Genomic DNA, 13,288 nt, shown 5'->3' on the forward strand with positions numbered 1-13,288 from the left:
TGCTTAGTTAAAAACCATTCCAGGATCACTCCTTAAATCAGAGAGTGGGCCGTTAATTCACCTTTGGAAAACATTCAACTAATGATCTATAGAATCTATACGTTCCCTGTTCTGTTCAAAGGAACTACACCACATGGCAGCAATACAGTATGCGGCTACTTTATTTACAAGTATCAAGTGAATTGTGTGTAGGTTGTGATTGTTCTTTTAACGGTTTTAAGGCAAGACTAAAGACAGATATTAGCTAGCTTTAATAGATAGCTATATTAGCTATCTATTAAAGTGTGCTACATACATACATACATACATACTCTGCTGGTCACATTAAGTGCACAGTTTTTAAAAAAGTGTACCGTTCAAGATCAAGCTCTGCCTTTATTATTACTCTGCCTTTAACCATGATGGTATGGACATTCCATACACAATGTGCATGGTTTGGTTAGGTAACAGTTGTACCAATAAAGTTGTATTGTTACCAACAGGAGATATGATCATCAGTAACCAATGGCTGTGAGAATGTACACTGTCCAAGCTGCTATGAAGCGGCACTATGTATTTTTGTGTACAGTAGGCCTATAAACATCTTGTCATTAGTGGATTCGTTTTGGTCAAAAATCTTGACAGATAATTTAATTTAAAAGGTTTTTATCCCAGAAAAAAGTGTTTGATTCCCTAGGTGCTCCATATTGTAAGCTCACTCTCAATAACATGTTAGCAGATGAGTTCTCTCTATCACATGTGACCTCTATGCCCATTGGACAGAATGAAAAGCTGACCTCTGACCTCCCTCAATGTTCTGATCCAGGAAGCATTGAGAACAGACAATAATACAGACACTGATCCACACTTTATGTCACCAGTCTGTCAGCTGGAATTTGCCTCACCTTTTGGGAGCCAGCATTTTATATCAACTCTAAGCTTAGATACAAGGCAGCAGGACTGATCATTGAAATAGAATAACTGACTTGAAAGGGAATGTCCATTCTAGTGCCTGTATTTCTATGGCTATAATGCTATTACACTCCACACCCTTAAAACAGAGTGTCGTGACATTCTGTGTTTAATTTGGAGGACTGATAGAAAGTGATAAGAGAGAGAGAGAAAATGTATACAGAATTCACTTCATGCACAGTAAAAACTTCACCAACACCATAAAAATTGAGAAAAACAAATGTAAACACAAGTAAAAAAACTCTTGGTCCTTGAAGTCACAGCATGTTCAAAATGTAACTCTACCCACAGATCAGAGCACACTCAATACTGCAATTTAAAAACAAAGCAAAATTACTGGACATAAAAACACAGCCTAGTGTTTCAATTTACTCTGTACATCTCGGGCCTATTACAAGTGGCACCCTATTTCCTATAGTGCATTACTTTTGATGAGGGCCTATAGCTCTCTTGTCAAAAGTAGTACACTATATAGGAAATAGGGTATTATTTGTGACACACACACTAAGTCACATGACAGGTAGGCTGGGAGGTACAGTACCAGAACAACCTTACTGCAAATGTCTGCCCCTTCTTTACAACGACAACCTTTTTTACTCTGAATCTTGTTCCACACACAAGTAGTGTACAGTATTTGGAGGAGCATGACTTAATCTCTTTGTACATTTTCACAATCAGACCCTTTCTCATTTCCATGTACAGAACAGATTATGACACCACCATGTGTTGACTGCTGTGGTGATAATCAAATCTGGGGTCTAGTATAGCAAGGGGCTGGATGCATATAATAACCCATACACGCACCAAGCCCCTCCTACATCCCTGTTCAGGAGGACATAACGTCACAGTACTTTCAGATAGAAATATATTGTGTAGACCAGGCATTAGTGTCTGTCATGACTTACGTAAAGCATGTCAGCCGTACAGATTACCAGTGGTGTAAAAATACTTTACAGTACTACTTAAGTAATTTTTGAGGGCATCTATTTATATTTTTACAACTTCTACTCCACTACATTCCTGAAAAAATGTACATTTTACCCAAATTTCAAAAGCTCAGGCAGGATAGCAATGTGTTCCAATTCACACACCTATCAATATAACACGTTGTCATCCATACTGCCTCTGATCTGCTGACGGACTCACTAAACACTGTGTTTGTAAATGATGTCTGAGGTCGTGTCTAGACTTGACAACTTCATGCAGCTTTATGATTCTGATCATGGAATTCCGAACGCGTCACGTGTCTACACTTACAGTGTATTCGGAAAGTATTCAGACCCCTCCACCTTTTCCACATTTTGTTATGTTACAGTCTTATTATAAAAGGGATTACATTTTCCCCCCTCATCAATCTACACACAATAACCCATAATGACAAAGCAAGAACAAGTTTTTACAAAATTCTTATTTAAATAAGTATTCAGCCACTTTGCTATGAGCCTCTAAATTGAGCTCAGGTACATCCTGTTTCCATTGATCATCCTTAAGATGTTTCTACAACTTGATTGGAGTCCACCTGTGGTAAATGATATTGATTGGACAGGATTTGGAAAGGCACACACCCGTCTATGAGGTCACACAGTTGACAGTGCATGCCAGAGCAAAAACCAGAGCCATTACGTAGAAGGAATTGTCCGTAGAGCTCCGAGACAGGATTGTGGTGAGGCACAGATCTGGGGAAGGGTACTAAAAAAGTTCTGCAGCGTTAAAGGTCCCCAAGAACACAGTGGCTTCCATCATTCTTAAATGGAATAAGTTTGGAACCACCAAGACTCTCCCTAGAGCTGGCCGCCCAGCCAAACTGAGCAATCGGGGGAGAAGGGCCTTGGTCAGGGAGGTGATGGTCACTCTGACAGAGGTCTAGAGTTCCTCTGTGGAGATGGGAGAACCTTCCGGAAGGACAACCATCTCTGCAGCACTCCACCAATCAGGCGTTTATGGTAGTGGCTAGATGGAAGCCACTACCCAGTAAAAGGCACATGACAGCCTGTTTGGAGTTTGCCAAAAGGCACCTAAAGACTCTCTCAGAACATGAGAAACAAGATTATCTGGTCTGAAGAAATCAAGACTGAACTCCTTGGCCTGAATAACAAGCGTCACATCTGGATGAAACCTTGCACCATCCCTACGGTGAAGCATGGTGGCAGAATCATGCTGTGGGGATGTTTTTCAGCGGCTGGGACTGGGAGACAAGTCAGGATCAAGAGAAAGATGAACGGAGCAAAGTATAGAGAGATCCTTGATGAAAACCTGCTCCAGAGTGCTCAGGTCCTCAGACTGGGGTCGAAGGTTCACCTAACAGGACAACAACCCTAAGCACATAGCCAAGACAACGCAGGAGTGGCTTCGGGACAAGTCTCTGAATGTCCTTGAGTGGCTCAGCCAGAGCCCAGACTAGAACCTGATCAAATATCTCTGGAAAGACCTGAAAATAGCTGTGCAGCGACGCTCCCCATCCAACCTGACAGAGCTTGAGAGGATCTGCAGAGAAGAATGGGAGACACTGCCCAAATACAGGTTTGCCAAGCTTGTAGCGTCATACCCAAGAAGACTCAAGGCTATAATTGCTGCCAAAGGTGCTTCAACAAAGTACTGAGGAAAGGGTCTGAATACTTATCTAAATGTAATATGAAACTTTTTTTTGGATACATATGCAAACATTTCTAAAATGTGTTTGGGGTTTTGTATGTAGATTGATTAGGATTATTATTTTTTTTATCCATTTTAGAATAAGGCTGTAACGTAACAAAATGTGAAAAAAGTCAAGGGGTCTGAAGACTTTCCGAATGCAATGTATATGTGTCGACTGTGTCCACAGTGTCTCCGGATTCCCTTTCCCCGCACTATATGCACATGCCAGTATGCATTCTACAAACGGTGGAATAGGCCAAATACGACAATGACACCACAACTGATGGCAATAGCTAACTACGGTAGCTAACCTCTGTAACTAGCCAGCAAGCTACTCTAAAGGGATTGCAAACGGGTTAGCATAACTCTAGCCAGGCAAAAACAGTTTTTCTAAATATTAGCTAGCTGGCTAGCATTTATGAGGCCAGCAAACACTATCTTTATAATGAAACGGTGCCTCGGTCCCAAAACATACGTTTTCTGGAGACTTGTGTGAGGAGTGCTGATCACGTCACCCACTATATGCGCCTTCAGTAGCCTGATTGTGTCCAGACTGAGGAGAAATCCGCAGGCAACGCATTCAGCCAGAATGAACACAATCAGACCAGTCTTTTCAATGCGATCATTGTGCCGTCTGGTTTGCTTATTATAAGTCATTTGATATATAGAATTTACTTTTACTCAATTGAGTACTTGTTCCACCACTGTACTTAAGTACATATAAAACCAGCTACTTTTAGACTTACTCAAGTAGTATTTTACTGTGTGACTTTCATTTAAGTCATTTTCTATTGTGTCTTTACTTTTACTCAAGTATGTAAATGTAGTACTTTTTCCACCACTGCACATTACATTTCTACACTTTAAACTCATTACATTTTTTAAAATGTAACCTTAATTTTAAAGGCAAGTCAGTTAAGAACAATTTCTTATTTATAATGATGGCCTAGGAACAGTGGGTTAACTGCCTTGTTCAGGGGCAGAAAACAGATGTTTACCTTGTCAGCTCGGGGATTTGATCTAGCAACATTTACTGGCCCAACGCTCTAACCACTAGGCTACCTGCCTCCCTCAATACACCCCACCTCCCTCTGAGCCCAAATCTGGAAGCAAAGTTCCCCTCGCCATCAGATCTTCTTGGGTCGTCCTCTGCCCAGGTAGTAGTAGTAGAGCAGAGTGACAAGGAGGAAGATTACTCGGCTGAGGAGGAGGAAGATTGCAGCGTTGGGCAACGAGCCTATCTCCACTAGAGTGACTGACGTAACTGAAATTACAGAATTGAGACAACAGTTAACTAAGAATAGAAAACATATTGATTGATTGATAATGTATGACACTCAGTCAGCAGGAAATGCCCCTTTCACATTTAATGAAACTGAAGAGTGACTCTTCAACATGTGCAGCTCAATGAGACTCCAAACTGTGCTACTGTGTCTCGACCTCTAGAGGACAGTGTTAACTCATACACAGTCTGAAGATAGTGCATTGCACAGCAGGAGCAAGGTCCTTGATATCAACAAAAAGTCTAGATAGATGAATACAATGCATGACAACCTATCAAACTATTTTTTATCAGCATTGGAAAGAGTATTCGGCCAGAAGGTCTGAGGAGCCTCCCTCAGTGAAATATATGAATTGGTAGAAATAGGAAAGGTTTTATAATCTTAAGCACTCACCTAAAAACTGGATGGCAAAGTAGCATGCTTCACTGAGCAGAGTCCACTGGATGATGATCTTCTCTTGTGTATAGACACCATTCCACATGATGAGGGACAGACCTGAAGGGGTCAGTTAGAGCTCAGGGTTAGAGTTAACACATTGAATGATGATCTCATGTGTACACCCCATTCCACAAGATGAGGGATAGACCTGAGGGAGGAAATGCCATGAATCACAAGTCAGAGGCCAGGGGTTAGAGAGACCATGGGAGAGGGGCCAATGGTATGTAGGCATTCCTATTCAAAATCTAAATACAGCTGTATAAGCTGCAGTGTTCAGTGAATGAGGAAATTGCACACTCCAAAAACCAAGCTATCTACAGTATACTAAATATCTAATTTTGGGGCTCAATTGTTTTTTTTAAAGATCACCCAAAATGTAGGTAATGAGGTCTTCCTGAATCGCAGTAAAACTTATGCCAGTGTAATTATTAGGCCTACTGGCTCAGATTCAAGCATGCAAGTACAGACAAATAAGGATGTGGGCTTTTATCAGTCTTGGACATATTTCCAGGTACTCTCGTCTGCCCACACACCCCACATGCTAGGACGAGGGAGGGAGGTGAGTGGAGGTGGACATTGAGATGAGCGATGGCGAGGAAAAGGGTGGTTGTGATGAGGAAGCTAGCAGTATATCCCAGTCCTTTCATCCACCCACACATCCACATGGGAAGGGGGAAAGTGGGAGAAGGTGGGGTGCTGAGCTGAGGGGTGACTGTGGGAGGAATCGAGGGATGAGGATGGTGTGACCGCGGAGTGATGGAGCTAGCAGTATGTATGTATATCCTTCCTGCATGCCAGGATCCATCTGTTCCATCTCCCTCTCCTCCCCTCCTCTCACTCTTTCCCTCTCTCTCTTCTGTGGTGTGTAAAATAGAAAACCGCTACTTTGCTGTTATTCTGACTGCAGAGGTAGTGACTGTGTTAGCCATAGCTAGCTGGCTAGCTTGCAAGCGAGGGATAAGAACGGAACATAAAGACTAATCGAATTAATGACTGAGTTGCATCTCTAGCAACCAAAAGATGAATTAGCTTATATAAATAAAAATGTTGATTTCTACATAAGTAAATGTGTACTTTCATATTGTTTTCTGTGGTATAAGCCGGATAAACACCTCCGTTACCTTGGATACATTACCTAGGAAATAATGGACGCCACAGCGGGACGAGGCGTTTATGCACTATTTATACTGACCTTATCTCCACATGGCGGTTCTGAGGGGGGCGAGCGTCCTGCTCGACTTGGCTTTTTTTATGGCTATTTTTGCATTAATGACTTTGTTTACTCAGAATGTTTGTGAAGTAATATTAATAACTTCCTATGAATGACAAACACTTCTGGATCATGAATCGGAAGCTACACACACTACATAACCAAAAGTATGTGGACACCTGTTCGTCGTACATCACGGGCATTAACAAATCACGGGAATGAATATGGAGTTGCCGCCCCCGCTGCTATAACAACCTCCACCATTCTGGGAAGGCATTCCAATAGATGTTGGAAGATTGCTGCGGGGACTTGCTTCCATTCAGCCACAAGAGCATTAGTGAGGTCGGGCACTGATGTTGGGCGATTAGGCCTGGCTGACAGTCGGCGTTCCAATTCATCCCAAAGGTGTTCAATGGGGTTGAGGTCAGGGCTCTGTTCAGGCAAGTGAAGTTCTTCCACACCAATTTCGACAAACCATTTCTGTATGGACCTCAACTTGCACACGGGGGCATTGTCATGCTGAAACAGCAAAGAGCCTTCCCCAAACTGTTGCCACAAATTTGGAAGCACAGAATTCTCTAGTATTCCAGATCTGGGAGGCTGAGAGCTCCCGACTAACAGTTCTTGTGCTGCGGTTTCTTCCAGAGGTAGTAAGTGTTGCAACCGAGGACAGACGACTTACAAACTTCAGTACTCAGTGGTCCCGTTCTATGAGCTTGGTTGACCCACAACTTCCACTTCACAATAACATAACTCAGAGTTGACTGAGGCAGCTCTAGCAGGGCAGAAATTTGACGAACTGACTTGTTGGAAAGGTGGCATCCTATGACGGTGGCTCTTTGAAAATCACTAAGGTCATCAGTAAGGCCATTCTACATTTAACATTACATTTAAGTCATTTAGCAGACGCTCTTATCCAGAGCGACTTACAAATTGGTGCTTTCACCTTATGACATCCAGTGGAACAGCCACTTTACAATAGTGCATCTAAGTCTTTTAAGGGGGGTGAGAAGGATTACTTTATCCTATCCTAGGTATTCCTTAAAGAGGTGGGGTTTCAGGTGTCTCCGGAAGGTGGTGATTGACTCCGCTGTCCTGGCGTCGTGAGGGAGTTTGTTCCACCATTGGGGGGCCAGAGCAGCGAACAGTTTTGACTGGGCTGAGCGGGAACTGTACTTCCTCAGTGGTAGGGAGGCGAGCAGGCCAGAGGTGGATGAACGCAGTGCCCTTGTTTGGGTGTAGGGCCTGATCAGAGCCTGGAGGTACTGAGGTGCCGTTCCCCTCACAGCTCCGTAGGCAAGCACCATGGTCTTGTAGCGGATGCAAGCTTCAACTGGAAGCCAGTGGAGAGAGCGGAGGAGCGGGGTGACGTGAGAGAACTTGGGAAGGTTGAACACCAGACGGGCTGCGGCGTTCTGGATGAGTTGTAGGGGTTTAATGGCACAGGCAGGGAGCCCAGCCAACAGCGAGTTGCAGTAATCCAGACGGGAGATGACAAGTGCCTGGATTAGGACCTGCGCCGCTTCCTGTGTGAGGCAGGGTCGTACTCTGCGGATGTTGTAGAGCATGAACCTACAGGAACGGGCCACCGCCTTGATGTTAGTTGAGAACGACAGGGTGTTGTCCAGGATCACGCCAAGGTTCTTAGCGCTCTGGGAGGAGGACACGATGGAGTTGTCAACCGTGATGGCGAGATCATGGAACGGGCAGTCCTTCCCGGGAGGAAGAGCAGCTCCGTCTTGCCGAGGTTCAGCTTGAGGTGGTGATCCGTCATCCACACTGATATGTCTGCCAGACATGCAGAGATGCGATTCGCCACCTGGTCATCAGAGGGGGGAAAGGAGAAGATTAATTGTGTGTCGTCTGCATAGCAATGATAGGAGAGACCATGTGAGGTTATGACAGAGCCAAGTGACTTGGTGTATAGTGAGAATAGGAGAGGGCCTAGAACAGAGCCCTGGGGGACACCAGTGGTGAGAGCGCGTGGTGAGGAGACAGATTCTCGCCATGCCACCTGGTAGGAGCGACCTGTCAGGTAGGACGCAATCCAAGCATGGGCCGCGCCGGAGATGCCCAACTCGGAGAGGGTGGAGAGGAGGATCTGATGGTTCACAGTATCGAAGGCAGCCGATAGGTCTAGAAGGATGAGAGCAGAGGAGAGAAAGTTAGCTTTAGCAGTGCGGAGCGCCTCCGTGATACAGAGAAGAGCAGTCTCAGTTGAATGACTAGTCTTGAAACCTGACTGATTTGGATCAAGAAGGTCATTCTGAGAGAGATAGCGGGAGAGCTGGCCAAGGACGGCACGTTCCAGAGTTTTGGAGAGAAAAGAAAGAAGGGATACTGGTCTGTAGTTGTTGACATCGGAGGGATCGAGTGTAGGTTTTTTCAGAAGGGGTGCAACTCTCGCTCTCTTGAAGACGGAAGGGACGTAGCCAGCGGTCAGGGATGAGTTGATGAGAGGGGAGGTAAGGGAGAAGGTCACCGGAAATGGTCTGGAGAAGAGAGGAGGGGATAGGGTCAAGCGGGCAGGTTGTTGGGCGGCCGGCCGTCACAAGACGCAAGATTTCATCTGGAGAGAGAGGGGAGAAAGAGGTCAGAGCACAGGGTAGGGCAGTGTGAGCAGAACCAGCGGTGTCGTTTGACTTAGCAAACGAGGATCGGATGTCGTTGACATTCTTTTCAAAATGGTTGACGAAGTCATCTGCAGAGAGGGAGGAGGGGGGGGAGGGGGAGGAGGATTCAGGAGGGAAGAGAAGGTGGCAAAGAGCTTCCTAGGGTTAGAGGCAGATGCTTGGAATTTAGAGTGGTAGAAAGTGGCTTTAGCAGCAGAGACAGAGGAGGAAAATGTAGAGAGGAGGGAGTGAAAGGATGCCAGGTCCGCAGGGAGGCGAGTTTTCCTCCATTTCCGCTCGGCTGCCCGGAGCCCTGTTCTGTGAGCTCGCAATGAGTCGTCGAGCCACGGAGCGGGAGGGGAGGACCGAGCCGGCCTGGAGGATAGGGGACATAGAGAGTCAAAGGATGCAGAAAGGGAGGAGAGGAGGGTTGAGGAGGCAGAATCAGGAGATAGGTTGGAGAAGGTTTGAGCAGAGGGAAGAGATGATAGGATGGAAGAGGAGAGAGTAGCGGGGGAGAGAGAGCGAAGGTTGGGACGGCGCGATACCATCCGAGTAGGGGCAGTGTGGGAAGTGTTGGATGAGAGCGAGAGGGAAAAGGATACAAGGTAGTGGTCGGAGACTTGGAGGGGAGTTGCAATGAGGTTAGTGGAAGAACAGCATCTAGTAAAGATGAGGTCGAGCGTATTGCCTGCCTTGTGAGTAGGGGGAAGGTGAGAGGGTGAGGTCAAAAGAGGAGAGGAGTGGAAAGAAGGAGGCAGAGAGGAATGAGTCAAAGGTAGACGTGGGGAGGTTAAAGTCGCCCAGAACTGTGAGAGGTGAGCCGTCCTCAGGAAAGGAGCTTATCAAGGCATCAAGCTCATTGATGAACTCTCCGAGGGAACCTGGAGGGCGGTAAATGATAAGGATTTTAAGCTTGAAAGGGCTGGTAACTGTGACAGCATGGAATTCAAAGGAGGCGATAGACAGATGGGTAAGGGGAGAAAGAGAGAATGACCACTTGGGAGAGATGAGGATCCCGGTGCCACCACCCCGCTGACCAGAAGCTCTCTGGGTGTGCGAGAACATGTGGGCGGACGAAGAGAGAGCAGTAGGAGTAGCGGTGTTGTCTCTGGCGATCCATGTTTCCGTCAGTGCCAAGAAGTCGAGGGACTGGAGGGAGGCATAGGCTGAGATGAACTCTGCCTTGTTGGCCGCAGATCGGCAGTTCCAGAGGCTACCGGAGACCTGGAACTCCACGTGGGTCGTGCGCGCTGGGACCACCAGATTAGGGTGGCCGCGGCCACGCGGTGTGGAGCGTTTGTATGGTCTGTGCAGAGAGGAGAGAACAGGGATAGACAGACACATAGTTGACAGGCTACAGAAGAGGCTACGCTAATGCAAAGGAGATTGGAATGACAAGTGGACTACACGTCTCGAATGTTCAGAAAGTTAAGCTTACGTAGCAAGAATCTAATTGACTAAAATGATTAAAATGATACAGTACTGCTGAGGTAGGCTAGCTGGCAGTGGCTGCGTTGTTGACACTACACTAATCAAGTCGTTCCGTTGAGTGTAAAGTTTCTACAATGCTGCTATTCGGGGGCTAGCTGGCTAGCTAGCAGTGTTGATTACGTTACGTTGCGTTAAAAGAACGACAATAGCTGGCTAGCTAACCTAGAAAATCGCTCTAGACTACACAATTATCTTTGAAACAAAGACGGCTATGTAGCTAGCTATGTAGCTAGCTACGATCAAACAAATCACACCGTTGGAACTGTAATGAAATGAAATGAAAATGTGATACTACCTGTGGAGCGAAGCGGAATGCGACCGGAATGCGAAAGTTCTATTCAGTAGACTTGGCTAGCTGTTGGCTAGCTAGCAGTGTCTCCTACGTTAAGGACGACAAATAGCTGGCTAGCTAACCTCGGTAAATTAAGATAATCACTCTAAGACTACACACTCTAAACTACACAATTATCTTGGATACGAAGACAGCAAAGACAACTATGTAGCTAGCTAACACTACACTAATCGTTCAGTTGAGTGTGATAGTTACTACAGTGCTACGGTAGACGGTGAACGTTTGCTAGCTGGCTAGCTGCTGGGCAGATAGGAGGACGACGAAATACGATAATTACGCAATTATCTTTGATACAAAGACGGCTATGTAGCTAGCTAAGAAGAAATTTCTAAGATTAGACAAATCAAACCGTTGTACTATAATGAAATGTAATGAAATGTAATAAAAAGTTATACAACCTGCAGTCCGACGCGCGGATGCGACCGCTCGCTCCAACCCGGAAGTCATTCTACTGCCAATGTTTGTCTATGGATATTGCATGTCTGTGTATACTGTATACAGAAGAATCTCTCACCTTCCCAGGTCTGGAATACTACATTCACTCCTTTGTACCCCGCACAGTGGGCTTACCTGTTTCTGCTGACCAAGATAACCGTTGGCAACAAAGAAGGAAGGAAAGAGGGATTCCAAGCTAGGCTGAAAAAATCTAACAGTATAGCTCACCACAATCTTCTTATTATCAATTTCCTTCAACCAATCTTCAGACATTGGTGTCAGTGCAATAAATGTTGAGTGCCCTTCTCTATAAGCTTGCTGAAAGTCTGTTGTTGATTTGTTTACAAAAAAATATCATTGTATTTGGTTAAAAAAAAAATCCTCCCGTTTGCTAAGAGCTGGCAGTAAGCATATAGGTCTGCTGTTAGAACCAGTAAAGGACGCTTTGCCACTCGTGGGTAGCGGAATGACTTTTGCTTCCATCCAGGCCTGAGGACAAAGTCATTCCTCTAGGCTCAGATTAAAGATATGACATCTGTGTTGTCAATGCCAGGAGGTTTGTCATTATTGATTGATAACAATAATTATTCCACCTCTCCCACACTAACTTTACAAAATTCAAACTTCGTTTGCTTTACTTTCCTCCATTCTTTTTTTTATGCATGATTACGATGGCTTACTGTTTAGTGTTGGCATTTCCTGCCTACTTTTGCCTACTTTGCCAACGAAATAATCATTGAAATAATTGGAAACATCAAATGATTCAATAAAAGATGGAGTTGAATTCCTCTTTCTGCCCATAATTTCATGCCATCATACTTTATATCATTAACCTTGGCTTCATAATACCGTTTCTTCTTCTCTTTGTTGAGTTTAGTCACAATTTCGGAATTTGCAGTAAGTCAGATGTGCAGGTAGAAATATTAGCCACTAATTTTGCCCTGTCTCTTTCAGCAATAGTCTTTTCAATTCCTCATCAATCAATGGAGCCTTAACAATTCTAACAGTCAGTTTCTTAACAGGCGCATGTTTATCAGTAATTGGAAGAAGCAATTTCATAAATTCATCAAGTGCAGCATCTGGATGCTCTTTATTAACCACATCAGACCAATACATATTTTTAACATCATCAACATAAGATGCCAAATCTGTTGATGATCTCTTATACACTATTTGAGGCCCAGCTTTCAGAGCTTTGGCTTTCATGAATATAGCCATTATATTGTGATCACTGCATCCAATGGCTACGGATACAGCTTTAGAGCAAAGTTCTATAGTATAATTAAAAATGTGATCAATAAATGTGGATGATCTTGTTCCTGTAATATTTATAAACACCCTGGTATATTGATTAATAACCTGAACCTGAACCTCTTGAGGGGACAGCTTGATGAAAACCAGTCAATAGCACTTGGCGGCCTATAGCAAAAGAAAAGGCTTTAGATGTGCCAAGTGAACCTGCAACCACACCACTTCAGTAACACTTGACATAAGATATTCTCTATGCATTACAGGGATATGGCTCTGAATATATACAGCAACACCTCCCCCATAAGCATTCCTGTCTTTTCTATAGATGTAATCTCATTGCGACCACTGTATCATCAAATCAATTATCTAAGTGAGTCTCAGGCTAATATATGAACATTATCTGATGTTAGCAAGTTATTGATTTCATGAACCTTGGGCTACTTATATTAATATGGGCTATTTTCATCCCTTTCCTGGGTAGCTTATCAGAGATAGACATAATATGTGACCAAACGCCTTAATTAATTTGGTCTCATGTAGCAAAATTTGAAACTGTTTTTCTTTTACATTAGATAAAAGCAGAGACACGGGGCTACAACATGGTATATCATACACTGTATTTGAGGAA

The 13,288-nt window shown here is 44.4% G+C and overlaps 1 protein-coding gene across 1 annotated transcript in view; it reads right to left on the minus strand.

The window, feature by feature from the left end:
• Positions 1-1,042: 1,042 nt before the first annotated feature.
• LOC135564563 (tumor protein p53-inducible protein 11-like) overlaps positions 1,043-13,288 on the minus strand; it is a 134,140-nt gene continuing 121,894 nt past the window's right edge. The window contains exons 5-6 of the mRNA XM_065009915.1: positions 5,262-5,363; positions 1,043-4,849 (exon numbers count right to left, since the gene is read on the minus strand). Of these exons, the coding sequence (XP_064865987.1) occupies positions 4,713-4,849; positions 5,262-5,363 (239 nt within the window). The 3' untranslated portion in view covers positions 1,043-4,712. The remainder of the gene's footprint in view (positions 4,850-5,261; positions 5,364-13,288) is intronic.

This window comes from Oncorhynchus nerka, linkage group LG25, assembly GCF_034236695.1.
Source record: "Oncorhynchus nerka isolate Pitt River linkage group LG25, Oner_Uvic_2.0, whole genome shotgun sequence".
Classification (NCBI taxonomy): domain Eukaryota; kingdom Metazoa; phylum Chordata; class Actinopteri; order Salmoniformes; family Salmonidae; genus Oncorhynchus; species Oncorhynchus nerka.